This window comes from Emys orbicularis, chromosome 2 (assembly GCF_028017835.1).
Source record: "Emys orbicularis isolate rEmyOrb1 chromosome 2, rEmyOrb1.hap1, whole genome shotgun sequence".
In the NCBI taxonomy this organism is placed as follows: domain Eukaryota; kingdom Metazoa; phylum Chordata; order Testudines; family Emydidae; genus Emys; species Emys orbicularis.
In genome coordinates, this window is record NC_088684.1 from 192,009,517 (window position 1) to 192,026,713 (window position 17,197).

Below are 17,197 nucleotides of genomic sequence, written 5' to 3' on the forward strand. Positions count from 1 at the left end.
TCTAACAGACAACCCTCACCAGTAGAGATCTGATTCACCAGACAGGGTAGTGTATAGTGTTTGCTAATGTACTAAGGTAATACAATGGTACGGATGAGAGACGGTATCTTAAAAGGTTATTATTTTTACTTACAGGCAATTTAATGGTACTAATATGGCCCCCATCATGGTTTTATCTAAGCACCTCACAAATCTTTAGTGTATTTGTCCTCCCAACACTCTTGTAAGATAGGGATAATAGCATTGCCCTATTTTACAGATGGGGACCTGAGGCACAGAGAGGCTCAGTGACTTGCCCCAGGTCATACAAACAGTCTCTGGCAGAGAGTAGGCTAGTGCCCTAGCCACTGGATCGTACTTCCTCTCCAATTCTGATCCCCTTGATTGAGTATAATAGCTCCTTATTTCATGGGTAACCCCATTGATTTCAGAGGGATTACTTGTGGAATAAAGTACTATTCAGCATGAACAAGAACATCAGTCTTTGGCCCCTTGTACTTACATGAAAGTATGCACATGCCTAAAATAAGTACCCATACAACCTTATTGTTGTATACCTTTTCCCTTCCTCACCCCTTGTTACCCCAACTCACTGAGTCACATCTATACATTTATTGTAAATTAGCTAGGGCAGAGACCTTTCCTTTCACTTGTTCTGTAAAATACAACATTTTGGAGCATTGCATTACTAGCAGCCATACAAACTATATTATCTGGAAAATACCATCTTCAGTTTCCATGTTCATTGTCTCAATTTCTGCATCTCATTTGCTCAGTTTCCAAGAAAAAGGACTAACAATCAGCTCCACGAGGCCTTTCAGGGATCGCAAGTAACACTCCTTAATTGAATCTTAATTAACAATTCTATTGTTGATGCATGAGCATCAGTTTATTCTTTCACAGCTTAATGGCTCTGCAGATGGTGAAGAGTAAAAAGTGCCAAAACTACATTTTAGTGACTAAAGAAAGAAGATATGACTTGGAAACACACAGAAAGAACTGTTAACCAGGTGCTACGTTTATGCAGTCACAGCTATTGTTGCATTTTAAACTTCCTCCATTATCCCTGTGAGAATTATGAGAATTAAGCAAATTCAAGCTGTAAAGAGTATTTAAAAACTTGCCAATTGCCTTAGATTAGCATTTCTCAAACTGGGGTCCATGGACCCCTGGGGAGTCCCTGGGCCCTGCTGATCAACTCCTCCCCTTTCCTCCCTCAACTTCTCCCCCTCCCTCCCAGCACTTCCTGCACACCGGGGAACAGCTGTTTCCTTGCATGCAGGAGGCACTGGGAGGGAGGGGGAGAAGTGGGGACAGGGTGCGCTTGGGAGAGGGGGCAGAATCATGTCCAGGGCCGCTGATCAACTCCTCCCCCTTCCCTCCCAGTGCCTCCTGCATGCTGGGGAACAGCTGTTCAGCGGCGTGCAGAAGGCACTGGGAGAGAGGGGGAGGAGCAGGGATGGAACGTGCTCAGGGGAGGAGGAGGCAGGGACGAGAAGGGGCAGGGGTGGAGTGGGGGCAGGGCCTGGGGTTGAGTCGGGGACCGAAAAATTTTAAATCAAAATGGGGGTCCTCGGGTTGCTAAAGTTTGAGAACCACTTAGATAAGTGACTGTTCGCCGTCGTACTAGTCATTGTATTTCTAATATCACATGGTAATACTGCAGACAGGGAGGTAAATACTTATTTTAGCTGCTTTAAAATTGAAAAGATTTTCAGGACCACCCCGTTGTAGGTCTATAATCTAAAATTCAGCAGGACTTACTGTTGCAGACATATGGTCTTCAAATGCCACTCACAAGAAAAACTTGTATGTCTGTGCTGACTGTACCACCACTGCTATCCTGCAGAATTTCTGGTAATTCCTCCACCTCAGAGCCAGGACCTTTGTAAAGGCTGATCCAGAACTCCATTTCCTATAGTGATCTAGTATTTCTAGAATTACCACTTCTTTACAGGCTACTTTAATTCTTCAATTATTTATCTCTGTGGATAGTATTGGAAAGTAGGAAGTCATCCACAATTCACCAACCTGGAGCTGACTGACCATGAGGAAGTTTTCACTGCTCTTAAAAACCCCAGACATCCTCAGCCATGCCTCAGAATAAATCTTCAGGTTGTCCACAAAACCAAATGTGTGATTAGCCTAAAGGGAGAAATTAAGCCAAGTGAAATGAAAACTGCACACAGTAATTCCTGTGAAAACAGGAGCAACTAGGGTGGTTCAGATCTCCTGAAACTCCTCTGCATGTCAACTTTAATTGTCAGAAGTAAATGCATTGTGTTTCCTTTTATCTTCAAAGGAAACCAAAAATGATTTTTTTTTTGTTATTCAGAGACTAACAGATCAAAGAAAAGGCTTCCTGCTGTGTTTATGTTTCCCACATGAAGAGTAATAATATACAGTTTATTTTTATATAGTGCCTTTCATAGAGGGTATCACAAAATGCTTTAGTGAGAAAGCCAGTCAAAAAATAAAAGAGGTTCAAATTAAAGCCTCTTTCTCGATCACATCACCACCTAGCTGGGAGGAAGAAGTGGAATATCTGGATGCAACATACAGTTCCTACAACCCTGAGGACAATTTTGGTGCTGATTGAGTCAGGGAGATCTAGCAAGGTCCAGTAAGGAAGAAGGCAGAATTAGGGATCTTCTCATTGACTGTAGGGGTGAGCAGTCAATTCCTTTCCTTCTGCCCTCACCCAAGCATGGGCTCTGAATGACAGAAGAGTGAATAACGCACATTCTAGTATGAATTTTTAGGAAGTCGGCGGTAAAAAACAATAAACATTCAGTTTTCACAAACATGGATGGTTTCTCCAAATACAAATGGGTCATGAATAACATGACTTCACAATCACAATTACTCAATCTCGGTGATTTTATTCACAAAAGGATCAGCAAATCAATTAACTTTTCCCATTTAGTCAGATCTAGTAGTGACTGGACTGAGCTTTGCACACGACCCAGTCAACAAGAAGGTTCAGTGTGTTCCACTATCACTCAAGGTGTCTGCAGCTAGGTTTGAATTCACGTACCAATGTCACTTGGGGATACCAAAGAAGGGACCTGATAAGATGAGCAAATTAATCACAAACTAGGAAAGAATTTTAGCATTGAAATTCCAAAAAAAATTATTCAGAAACCCTGTTTCAGTAATGTTGAATTGGTATAATATTAAATGTAATATTTAAATTAAATATTTAAGTCAAAATGAAGCACGCTAATATTATTGAAATGAAGCATTGTGACATTGAAACAAAATGAGAAAGTTAAACAATTCATTTGGACTTTTTCCTGACAAAATGTCATCTAAATGTACATGTCAGACTAGATGATCATAATGGTCCCTTCTGACTTTACAGTCTATGATTCTATGTTGGTGCGAAATGTTTTAATTTTCACTAAATTGCACTTTTCCTCAGAAAATTACTTCATGAAAAATGTTTGACCACCTCTAAAAGTTGTATAAATAATAGGTTCAAGAAATGATTTTTTGTGACACAACTGAGGTGTTAATGTGTTTTAGGGAATAACAGATGAACAATTCATAGAGTCTGATACTGACAGAGAGAGCAAAGTTGAATTTGATGATGATGTGATTTCAAATAGCAAAATAGATACAGGAAATTGATATGAGTTATAATATACGAGTACACCACTGATCAAAGTCTTAATGTTAGATCAATATACATACATCTGTAAAATAATTATTTCTCCAAATTTGATTAAACTATGATAAGCTCTTCACTAAGCTACTGGTTTAAGCTTACTCTGGAAATACAGATAAGTATTATTTGAAGTATTACATTCTATGGCCATTTCTGTCCTAAAGCTTGTAAGGGATTATTATTATCATGATAAAGGTAGATTATACGAGGGGATTATTAGAAAAGGGATGTGTGTGCGTGTGCGCGCACGTGTGTGTGTGGAGAGAGACCTTCTGACTTGCAAGCTGATTCTTGAACAAATGCCAAAATGAAAAGGATCAGTATTATTACAGATAACACTTCTGAAAGATAAACCTGATTAAAATTTAGACTGCCATTTTTGGGGGGGTGGGGAGAGAGACACAAGGGTCTGCAGCATCATTTTTTCTAGTGAAATATACCACCCCACCATCTCTGATGGCTATTGAACATTAGGATTTATTCCAAGCCAATAAAATTATGCCCCTTTCCCTGCACCACCCTTACACACATGTAAGTGTTTGTTCATGTTTGGTTTTGGCAATTAACCTTCCATTGGTTCTGTTAAAAAAACCCAAACAGATATTTACATATAACATGTAAAACTGGCAATGGATAATACAGCTAATTAACACTACTTTCAGAATATTCCTGTATCTGCACTACATCAATCAAATTTCTCATTAGGGGAAATCACTAGTATTTCAAAGTACCTTAAGTATAGTATTTTGGTCAAGCTAAGAAGCCTGATTAAATAATAAGGAAATAAAGGTTAAACATAACAAACAGATTGGAAAATAAAAACAACTGAAAGAACATATTCCATCTGAAATCACTGCTGTGGGACCAAATCTTGTGTCCCACTGCCGTACTTAATCACTAGACTATGCTTCCTCTCAACTATCTTTAAACATCTGTCTTATTTTCCCCTTGCCTAACAGATTAGGAAAATCTACAGCTCAAGGTTAGAGAATGCTGTGATATCAATTTTGCTTAAATTAATATTGTAGCCGTCATAGCTGTTTTTAGGAATCAGACCTCTTCATTATGCTCTAATGATGGTGGTAGGTAGTCATGTACAGCATTCCCCAGCAAAAGGGGCTTCTGCACTGAGTTGCAAATAACAACTGGGGGTAGATTTATTCTAATACTTCCTGTCAAAAGTGCAGAACTTTGGCACAGTCCCGCAGCATTTAAGTGCCTTCTACAAAGTTACATTCAGACAAAGTCTGGAAGTGTATCTATAGGAGATATATGCCTAAGCAGCAAAAAAACCTGGGAAAGGTCACTGGTGACCCATTCCCCACACTAGCTGTGCAGGAGGTGCTAGGATGGCCACTGGCAGCCAACTACATTTCCCTGAGGCAATGTTAAGTCTTTAGAGAGGGGATGCTGGTGGCCCATATGGGAATAAGATTTTCTGGTAGAGGCCATAATGGCTTAATTACAAGTAGGAAAGTGGGTAGAGAGGGATGCCTATCACTGGGACATATGTAGCTTAATCAACCCTGAAGGTTCAGGTTCAGTTCAGAATAAAATAAGGGTTAAAGTTTGGGCATATTCTAAATTTTTAAGTCCGAGTTCACCATTTTCTACTTAAAAACTAACAGAGAAAGTGTATAGACCGTTAAGAACTGCATGACCGTTAAGACCTGCATGGTTATTGTGCCTTTAAGACCTGGAAAATTGTGAAGGAAGAGTTCAGTGGAGAGTCTCCTCAGAGGTCAGCAGATGTATCTGAAGAATGAAGACAGCTGCATTATATGTGGGGCTGGTAGCACTGCCTATTAACACTGCCTGATAATTCCCATTATAAGGCCTTGTTTAAAGGTCCATATAACTTTGCCGAACTTTAATCACTTAGGCTGAAATTTTGCATGTCAAGTGTCTGCCTGGGGCTGGGTTTTTTTGGAAAACGTCAGCCAGAATGGTTCAGCTATTTCTTAGAAAAAGGTTGGGCAAAATTTTCTCTGTGTTTAAAAAAAAATTGTTTACCTTTTCTTTAAAAAGCTCAACAGCCTCCACATGCCTTAGAGCAAGGACATGAAATTGGGCAGGGACTGGCCTTTGTGTCAGGGATGTGCCTTTTACTGTCCCTGGAAAAATCTGCCCAAATGTAGCCAAGTTAAAATCCCTTTGAAACAAAACAGTTTGCAGAAGCTCAATAAAGACTTGCTAGAGCTTCATAGCTCCCTGGCAATCCTATCTACACTGAGCACGCTCCATCCCAGGATTGCAGGAGGCTGAGAACGCGACATGTTCTGGACAGCAGCTTTGGCTAAGGTTGGAGACTTGAATTCCACCAAAAGTCCTCTCTGGTATTGCCTTCAGACTCATCCTTTTATAAATCTCCTAGTTTTGTGAATAAGATAGAGCTAGAAACTATCCTTTTGGGGTTATTTGTCAGCCTGTTAAAACATTTCATTGTAATATAATTTTTCATTATGAAGGGAGTTGAAACAAATGGGTTTTTTTCCAAAGCCAAACTTCACGAGACAACCCGATTAAACTGGTAGAATAAGAACCTCTTTATCTTGTTATGAAGGCTTGATATTTATAAAGAAAGGCTTTGCCTTTCATATTAAGGATTGGTGAGCAAGGCGGCAGGAATCCAAAACCAGGATGAGTTTGTCAGACTTGTTTTCTTACTTTTACTTCTGAATTGTTTTGATGTATTGTAACATACATTCTGTTTTAATCGGAAAAATTAGAAAAAAAAACTTTCAATGACTATAAACTTCTTAAATATAACATCTCTTTCTTTAAACTATCATCCTAAATGGAGATGTAAGAATATGGCAAGAAAAACACATTGCCTCTGATGAGCCAATCAAGAATCAGAGATGCACGCTTTCTGATTGGCTCGGAATTGAACAAAAATGTTCATTGAACTTAGCTGATGTCAATCGGCATGCATTTATTGTGTGTGTGAACTTGACTGGTCAATATTGATTTAGATGTCAGGATTGTTTATTTATCACAGGTAGAAAGCAAATTTAATGACTTATTCTAAGAATGGTTTTCAGTAATCTTGAGATGAGATATTCCACTTTATGAAACAAAAACATGAAAATTATCCTGAAATGCAAACAGATTTGAATGCTACCCTTCTTTGTAGCATGTACCTAGCTACTCCCGGGGAACAGTAGTTGAATGGGTATGATCCTGCAGTCCATGTTAGGGGGAAACGTGCACCTCTACTTCAATGGCAGTTTTGCCTAAGTAAAGGGTGCAGGTTTGGACTCAATACCAATATTTAGGATATTTGTTGATAATTATTTAGTTTGCCTTAATTTCCATAGGGTATGATAATTAATAAGACTGTGCAACAGAAAGAGTAAAGATGGATTTGATGGAGGGACCTACCTGCTAGATCCATGTTTACAAATAAACAGATAATTTATCATTGATAATTTGGAGAGTCTAGCATTTATTTTTATAAAACACCTTGAATGAGCTGATGGAACTGTCTGAGGTCCAAGCATGTTAATAGATTTATTGGGCTATAATATCTAATAGAATCTGTGTAGTTTCAGAAGATGGGGAAAAAAAAGTAAAATTGTCTCATTTAAGATAACTTGGCAATCTCAGTGCTGTTACTGAGTAGACTTCGTTTCACTTAAGATCTAGAATAGGATTCAACATGTGCTGAAAGATTTATCTGTCTTATCATGGATCCTATTAAGATAGTGGCTGTGGCATACTAATTGGCAAAATAACGTGGAAATCTCTACAACACATTATTCTTGGTGTCACTGTAATGCAGAATGCAATTTTGCACACAGAGTTTTATCACCACTTAGAGTTCACATCTGTAAAAATCAAAAGAGCCCCTTTTTTTAAAATCAGCCTAAAGTTTTAAAATGAATTATATTCAACTCAGCAGACCAAGGGATATAGCCTGTCACCCAAACTAAGTTCTTCATTGTAATTGTAAACTAAGAAACCACCGAAGTCTTATTTTTGATTCACAAAGGGCTATTGTGAAGTTAACGAGTAGTTCTAACGTTTATCATTTCACTTAGATTTTAACATCTTACTTTTTAGAGTAAAAGTCAGAACATAGTGTTTTCCATGGTAAACCGAGGTCAGTATGATCTTTAAAAAAATATTTTGTATACCATTATCAAGCAGTCATGCTTTATTTCACATTTTAAATGGACCTAAATTACTATTCCTGTAATAATTAAGATTTCATGACAAGTATAATATTTGCAACAAATACAATATTTCCTCTGACCTCCAAGCCCTTTTAAAAATAGATCATAATAGTTATTATTTATTTGTTTTGCAATAGTGCCAAGAGGCTTGGTCACAGACCCTACTGAGAGAGGCACTGTACAAACATAGAACAAAACGAGTGTTTGTGAACACGACCGTATGCTCTTTGGGATTGGGACTCTTAAATACAGGATACCTGCCAAGTAACAACCTTAGAAACTTTCGTCATATAAGCAGTCACCAATGTCAACAGCCAACCATGTATTTGTATAGTATAGACAGGAAAATTCACAAGAGTTGTCTTAACAACACCCTCCTCCCCGCCACTCCCCTACCCCACAAGATTAAACTAGGTGAACTACAGGAACAATTCCACTACATGAGCCAATCGTGTGTATCTGAGCATATCTAACATACTTCCATTTAGTGGAGGGATATGACAGACACCATATACTGCACAGCTAGGCACAGACAAAGGGTGGGATTTTCAAAATTGCCTAAGAGAGTTAGGCACTCAAATTCTGTTGACTTTCCGTGGGACTCCTGACTCTATTTGAAAATCCCACCCATAATCTAGAATTCAGAGTCGTTACTGTTTTGTAGCACAATTAGGCTTCATCTGCACTGGCCAGGAAAACCATACTATAAAGTAAAATAAGTTAATGGGATAAAAAAGAAAACATAGAAGCACTCAAGCCTGGGGTTTAACCCAGTCCAGTGACCCTGGGTGTACAGCCTATCTTCCCAAAGGCATTCTTCTCTTTAGTACAGTACCACCTAGAAGCCCTTGTCCTGGACCAGGACTCCATTGTGCTAGGCACTGTACAAATACACAACTAACAGATGGTCCTTCATGCAGCCTTTCCTGTGAGCACCTGTGCAAAAGAAGGGGGAAGTGGGGCAGAAGTTAACCCTTACTCACCGAGGACTTACGTAGAGCCCCTGCACTCTGACACAGAAGGGCTCACTACAGCCCTTTTATCATGGTTTTCCTGGCTCACTTGAACAGGGACTGCAAAACTTAGGGCCAAGTTCTCCTCATTGACACTGATGCAAACTCACTGAAGTAAATGGAGTAAATTGAAACACAAATGCTATTATTATTTTGTATGTGCAGTGGGAGCAGGATGAACATCTGGGGAAAATAACCCTGCCAATTTTCTTAAAGGAAACACTTTCCATTGTTTCTACCATCCATATAAGTACAGACATTTGATTTATTCATTTCCTTAGCTACTCACCTTTTCTATCACCATGTTAAACTTTTCACTGTTGGGGGTGTACAGTATCTTCCCATGTAACAGGGGCTTCAGGAAGGTCCACATCAAAGCCCCATTAGGTGACTGTAAAATTTCCTGATAAAGCTGCAAGCAAAATGGAGCTGTGGTAAAAAAAAAGAGAGAGAGAGAAAGAGACCATATTTAAGAGATGGTGCAAGTGGATGATTTATTCAGCAAAATAATGCCTATGACTTTAACTTAGGGCTTGGCCTCTGTAAGGTGCTGAAAATCCTCAATTCTCACTGAACCATCACTACAGCTCTTTGGAGAGATGTAGTTCATTCACCAAGTGCTTGAACCTGCGAGGAGCTGGGGATCCACAACTCCCACTTAAGCTGAGAACAATCAGCCCCCAAAGAGATCAGAATCTTAGGGCATGTCTACACTACAGCCCTAAGTTAACCTATGTTACGTCAACTTACAGCCACCGCAGTAATTACACACTACCCTCCTTCTGTCAGGGTACCAGGGTACCGTCCTTACCAGGAACACATGGAGCCGTGAAATTGACAAGACAGCCAAAAGCCAATATAAGTAATGCAGTGTCTACAGACATTGTGTCACCCTAACTACACTGACATAAGCCCTACACCTCTCGTGGAGGTGGAGTTACTATATGTTGGTGTAGCAGAGCACTTACATCGGCGGGAGGAAGGCTGTATTGTGTAGACTGACTTAATCAGGTTGTTGTAAGATGGTGCAAGTGGATGATTTATTCAGCAACTTAATTGTGTAGTGTAGACAAGGTCACTAGTGAAAACACTGGATAAACTGCCCCCGTCCTAAAAGCTGTATTGGTGTATTACAGTTCTGGAGTCAAAGTACACAGGAAAACACACATAAAATAAATGCAGAGGGAAGAGTCACTGCTATAAATTCTCATACAGATCAAAAGTTCTTTAAAGTATAAGAGACTAGCATCACCAATTATAGACCAATGAGGGATTTATAATAGTCGGATAATTATTTCCATACTCAAGAGAAGGCAAGCATAGTTCTAATCAGCAGCTATACACCTTCTTACTTTCTGAACTTTCTTAGGCCATTCAATGAAGACTGTCTTTTCTATTTGACAAGACAGCTTTTGGGTGACAGTGAAATGTCTACGGGCCTCTTCATCAAGAAAGGTAGCATAGTTTATTTCAGAAAGCTGCAGATAGATGCAAATATGTAACTGAACTGTATGATGTTTAATTCATTTTTTAATCTATCTATCTATCTATCTATCTATATTTCAGCTGCTTAGCTGAAAAATCCATTCCCCTAACCCAAGTAAAATTTGGTAGTCAAGCATGTGCATCCTTAATAACCTCATTGCAAGCTATGGTCCTGATCCTGCAAGCAACAACATGTGGATCGGCTCCCCATTGAAATCAAGGAGCTCCTTTTAGCAGGATCAGGTCTAAATTTCTATGCTTAGTTTACATTGGGTATTTTTTGTTACTAGTAGATTTAGAAATATTTAGTAATATTTCATAGTAATTTTCATCTTCAGTGTACTGTACTATAGAAACATTAAGTAATGTCACTAGTAAAGCTGAGTGAGTAATTGATTTTTTAGTTTGGTGACAAACCAAAAAATTCTAAAAAAATTCTAAGTTTTTGGTTTTTCTCCCCAAAGCAACAAAAAATCATTTTGAAAAGTTGATTTGAAACTAAATGTCAAAACAAATCATTTCAACATTTCCCAAGAAATGTAAGGTTTTTCAGCTGAAACTATTTGCTGTATTTGACCTGAATTCACAAATAGTTTTGGTACCTGCCAAAAAAATTTAACAAAAATTTCACCCAGCTCTAGTTACACCACCTCTATGAGGGAGACAAGTATTATTATTTGCATTTTACAAAGTGGGACTGAATTAGAAATGTCAAGTGACCTGCCCAAAACCAAGGAGTGAGTGTCAGAGCCAGGATTGTAACCAAGGAGTTTCTAGAACCCAGTCCTTTGTCCAGATCATTCCTCCACAATCTCCCTTTAAGAAAGTAGTCCCCTCTAAACAAGATCTGTAACTGGAGAAAAATTAACAAGGGCTCTAAGGTGGCCAGGCCAGAGTGATAGTATGATGAACATATGGAGCACTGTAGCTAATCTTTAGACTAGGACTTTTATGAAAGTGTTGTCCAGTTGTGGGACTATAAGACTATAAGGCAAGTTCAGTAGTGAGCACACAGGACTGGAAGCCAGGGCCACTGAGATTTATAAGGCAGGGGGAAGTGGGCAGGAGGGGTAAGGACCCATACACAATCCCCTGTGCAGCCTCTCTGCAACTCCATTACTAGTAGGAGAAGGACAAGCAGAGGCTATGTGACTGGTACTCCCTGCCTCTGTAGGTGGCAGGGCTCGGGAAGAGCTCTGGCTCCACGTTCAGTGTGCCAGCTTGGACAGCTGAGCCCAGACAAGATGTTGCAATCTGCTAGTCATAGAGCCAGAAGCAGATATTTTCCGCATCACCGCCACCCTTCCCCCAAGGAGCAACAGTGGAATCATGCCTCTCTGAGTCACAATTCCTTTCCTGGAAGATCACCGAAATTAATTTTAAAGAGTCAAATGTTGGTCAAATGTTGGTGTGTGATAGAAAGCAGTCTCACACACACGATATAAGAATAATAGCAGGGTGCGGACAACTTGGAACATTAACTCTAATGGTAGCCAACAACTCAATTACAAGAAAAGACAAAAGGTATTCTTCCCTGGTTGTATTCAGAAGCTTAAGGATTTTATCATAAAACACCATAACACCAAGTTCACAAAATAAAAGTATATAACTATAAATTTGCAACCTTGTATCTAATAATGTATTTAATTTTGAACATTTAATAAACTTCCAATATATATGACCTGTCTGAGACAGGGGAGTCATATTTATTGTTATTATATGCAAGAAAACAAAATAACTTGAATTGCTTGTCACTTGTCTCCATAATTATTTCTGTGTAATAAAACCTTTCATCAATCATTCCTTGTGTTCAGGATTGCAATGTCAGCTAGCTGAAATGCCAGTTAATATATCAACATTTCTATTTAAGAGGAAAAGGTTTAGAATCCATGGCAAACTCTGAATGTGAGTATGTATATATGCAACTTGTGATTGATGTTTCTCTTACTTGAGTCTTCGGGAATGCTGTATTTTGCCATATCATCTTCCAAGAGCTCAGTGATCTTGGGCATGTCAATGAACATGTTGGTGTTGCTGAAGAAAGAGGATTCTTCTTTACAGACTGCCCTGATTAAAGACTGAAGGGATCCAACAATGGAACTTCTAGATTTCCCACCCTGTAGGAACTAGAACAACAATTACTAAGGAATGGAATCCCAATTACAACAGTTACCCTGAACGATCCAATCATAACTTTCACAGCTGCAGTAGTAGTTCAGATGTTCTTCCCCATTACTGCATCCAAGGAGGTCAACAAAATGACAGTTTTCAGATTGTCTACAAGAATGGATGCATGTTGTGCTCTCTTCTGTTCTCATGTTCACCTTTGTCAGGGAAAGATATCGCCACTTTAATGGCCAGAATACTCTGTGAAAGACAGTAGTATAATGTAGTACTTTAACCTTTCGAAAATGTCATATTTTCATGGCTTGACTGGGCAGAAAAAGAATGGAAATATCAGGACCATCAGATTGCAGACCTCTGGATTACCTTGTCATTTTTCATACACTCTGCTTCCCTCAACAAAAACCGAAGTGGGATTGAATGCATTACTCTACTGTCACACATTATAAAGATAGCAACAACAACAAAAATAAGAATCTTTTTACATGATGGGAATGTCTGCCGTGAAAACAGGCCTGCGACAAAGAAACAGTTGTACTTTGTTCAAAATGTTAAAATGCAGTTGTACTTTGAAAAATGATTGTGTAAAATGGTATGTTCTTATTAGATCTGCTCCTGGTGTATGTATATTTTGAATCAAATCATCCCTCTTTCTTGAAGAAAGATAGATTTTTATTGTCATCAGTCTTGTAGAACAGATGCTGTTCTGGGAGACTGATCTGACTGCTTATGCTTATAGCTTATGCACCTTCAACTGTGTTGTTAACCAAGTTCCAATAGCAGTCCAATTGTGCAATTGCAGTTTTCAAACTATGTGCTCACAATTGTGCAATCCCACTGAAGGCTATATGGTTGCATAATTTGAACTGAGGACATAATTGGATGACAGTCGGGCTGCAAAGGTGTAACTAAAACAAGCATTTGGCCTGCCTGAAATTTATCACTATTGAAGATACCCATGTCAGAAAGAACCTAGCTGTATTTTCAGATCTCAGGTTGAGTTTGCAAGACTAGCAGTTAGAGAAAAAAATATTTAATCTGATAAACTGAACATGTTTAATATTGAAATCATTGGGACACAATAAGTGTGAAACATGATTATATCATTTTTACAAAGTCAATCTTCAAAGCAGAACTTCACTTTAAGAATGTAATAGGTTATGGTCAGCTTGGAGGCTGTACCTTTCAAAACATTTTAAATTAAATGTGTCTATCAACAAAGTGAAAGAAGCATGTTCACTGATCTAGAGGAAGTATAATGAGTACTGGTTAAAATCTTAGTACTCACTAGCTCTTATATAGCACTTTCATCCATAGATCTCAAAAGAATTTGCTGGCATGAACATTCACTGAAAGAGAATTTTATGTATTGCAGAATAAACAAAGGCGAAGAATTAGGAATTCATATCATGACCCTTTGCATTGGAATCTTGTTTCTAAGCTCACCCAATCAGGGGACAGAAACATACTAACCATTTAATCACCTGAGGACCCAATCAAAATACTTTGCATTTAAAATCCTGAATACTCAGAACGAACTGTTTGTGAATGACATACAGAAATGATTCAGTGAATGATTTTAATCTGCAAATAAACTTGCAAAAATCATGATCAGTTCACCAACAAAAAAGTGATTTTTCTCAAATAAATTATCCATTACAAAATATTCCTCCAGTGCAGTTTAGAACAGAAAGCAGCTCAGTATTACAATCACTATAATAAAAATCCAGCAGGAAGGCAACATGGGAGAAATAGAAAGTGTCTCAGGATATGCCCCAGGGTTATATCTGCCATTACCAGGGGCTACAAACTTGGCCAATGTGGATGAGCTGAGAAGTGAACAAAATAATCAAGGGTAAAAGGGCTTATGCTATAAAGTAGCAGAGCTTACAAAGCCTGAGAATGAATGGAAGAGTAAGATAAATAACTTTTTTCCTGGTACATAAAGGAACAAAAGGTCAGTAATGTAGATAGAAGGGCCTTTGAGAAATCACATGGGTAATTTATTGACAAAAGAGGTAGACACTGAATTGCTAAAACAATTAAATGATTTTTTTTTTTGCCTGGGTGTTTAGAGGGAGGCTCGATGGCAGATACAGACATAAATTTCCCAGGGGAAACGTTTAAAAAAAAAAAAAACCTGCAAAATATAAAGATTGTGCTAGAACAAGTAATCAGGAAATTGGAAGATATGAAAAGACACAAAACTTCAGGGTGAGATGGGCTGCAGTCCAGGATGATATAAGCAGCAGTAAATGAGAGAGCAAAACTGTGATGAGGTGGCCCCCTCTGCTGTTGCATGCTTCTCTCTGCAGAGTCTTATCAAATAAGATTTTTCAAAGATTAACTCTATCAAATCATCAACTTTGGGGGGTAGGCCCAATAAATAATATTTTATTCACAGTCGAGAAGGCCCTGAACCTGCTGTAAATCAGATGAGTTGATGTGAAAAATGATAGGACCATATCCTCAGTTGATGTAAATCAGTGTAGCTCCATTTACTTCAATAGAGCTACAATGACTTATACCAGCTGAGGAGCCAGCCCAAAAAGAGTGGAAGGTCATCAGGTTAGATATATAGATCAGTGTTTCTTAAACTGGGGCCACCGCTTGTGTAGGGAAAGCCCCTGGCGGGCCGGGCCGGTTTGTTTACCTGCCCCGTCCACAGGTCCGGCCGATCGCGGCTCTCACTGGCAGCAGTTCGCCGCTCCAGGCCAATGGGGGCTGCTGGAAGCAGCGCGGGTTGAGGGATGTACTGGCCGCCGCTTCCAGCAGCTCCCATTGGCCTGGAGCAGCGAACCGTGGCCAGTGGGAGCCGCGATCGGCTGGACCTGTGGACGGGGCAGGTAAACAAACCGGCCCGGCCCGTCAGGGGCTTTCCCTACATAAGCGGCGGCCCCAGTTTGAGAAACACTGATATAGACAAATGCCTCATTGGAAAGCAGAGCATTAGAAGAACCAAACCTATAAAACAGCCAGGAAAGCTCTGAATAAAAGAAAAGCTTTAAAGGACAAACAGGCAGGCCTGTCTGAGTAACGTTTCGACTTTTTAAGTTTGTCACACAAATTAGAGCCTTATGGGAAAAGCTCATACCACTACTGAAGTAAATGGAGAAATGCTGATTTACATCAGCTAAGGATATTGTCCTCTAAGTGGGATTTGAATTGACTATTATACTGTAGTAACAAGCAGGCATGCATTACCTACCAGTGAGGCATTTTAAAGGTTTGCAATTTTAGGGCCAGGTGCTGTCATCTTTACTTTCAGTAACACCTTACTCCAGAAAGTAGTGCCACCAAAATTGATAAGACAACCTGTTGCAATAAGGTATTACTCAGTGGGAGAAAGGGTAGCAGAATCTGGTCCTTAGACAGGGGAGTCCTTTCTTATGACGCATTATTTATTTTATAATAGCTCCAACATTGTACTAGCCATTGTACATACACATGGCCAGAGTCCTTGCCACAAAGAGCTTACTTCCTCACTCTGTTTGGAATGTATCATCATCCTCACCTTACAGATAAGAAATTGAGGCAGAGAGGGATTCAAGTGTCATAGTCAAGGTCACAAAGAAAACACATGGCAGAGCTAAGAACTGAAACCAGTGGTCCTGAGTTGAGTGCCTTAACCACAAGACCCTCCTTCCTACCAAGGTGACAATTACCAGTCACTGGGTAAAATCAAGGACCCAACACTATGGATCTATCAACTGCCCATACAGTACATTTGGAGAAATGAGTTATGTGATTTACAATAGGTGAACATTTTCATTATAATGAAGTAGTAGATGGAGAAACTATGCAAGACCAGGGTTAAAGGAATGGCTTTTTAATTAAAAAATAAAATAAACATTAGTAGTGTGTGCCCCGTTATCTCCATGACACACAGCATAGATGCCATTATTAATAAACAGCCTGTTGCCATATCGGTTTAGGCTGTGATCTCAATTAGGTAACAAGAAGAGCTGGCAGTATTTGGATCACCAGGAAAATCTTGGACTGTGACAGGAATGGATACTGGTGATGAAAGAGATCATCAAATGTACCAAGACCTGAGTACAACAGGCTCAACTCACCAATTATGCAATACCGCCCAGCAGTCTATGGGATACATTATGATTTTGCCCAACATTCCTCCTCATTATTTAGTACCTGACCTTAATGAAGTCCTCTAAAAAAAAAAAAAAGTGATTATACTTGCACTATAAATACAGCTAATGGATGAAAGATCACACACATACCTGTTGAAATGCCGAGATGTCAAGCAGATCAACACTTTTGAATGCTTGGAGGAACATGGGAAGATTTTCAAGAACATGTTGGCCTTTTTTTAAAAGGGAGCTGATGCTAATGACCACTTCCAACAAGGCATTCAGTAACTTGTTGACCTCGGAAGGTATCATGATCTTGAAGAAGAGAAAAGCATGAGAATCAATTAATATAAAATCCACCCTATTCATACAATATGGAGTTTATAAATTCCTCAGCCTCTCTTGCACTGCTTAAAAAAGCTACAAACACTTTTGCCCCCAAATGCTCTCTCTGTGCCCTCACACTGGCTGTGGCAGGAATGGGTACTGATGATGAAAGAGACCACAGTCTCTTCACAATTTTCTAAGGACCCTGAACTTTGTCTAAATAAAGTGAGATAAGGTGGGCAAGGTAATGTCTTTTTATTGGACCAAATTCTGTTGGTGAGAGAGACATACAACAATTACAAAAAGTGT

The 17,197-nt window shown here is 39.2% G+C and overlaps 1 protein-coding gene across 1 annotated transcript in view; it reads right to left on the bottom strand.

Annotated features, from left to right (window-relative positions):
- Positions 1-17,197, bottom strand: part of ABCA13 (ATP binding cassette subfamily A member 13) — a 300,907-nt gene that overhangs the window by 182,948 nt on the left and 100,762 nt on the right. Inside the window, exons 26-29 of the mRNA XM_065398392.1 lie at positions 16,712-16,876; positions 12,295-12,472; positions 9,151-9,290; positions 2,032-2,145 (exon numbers count right to left, since the gene is read on the bottom strand). Coding sequence (XP_065254464.1) covers positions 2,032-2,145; positions 9,151-9,290; positions 12,295-12,472; positions 16,712-16,876 — 597 coding nt within the window. The remainder of the gene's footprint in view (positions 1-2,031; positions 2,146-9,150; positions 9,291-12,294; positions 12,473-16,711; positions 16,877-17,197) is intronic.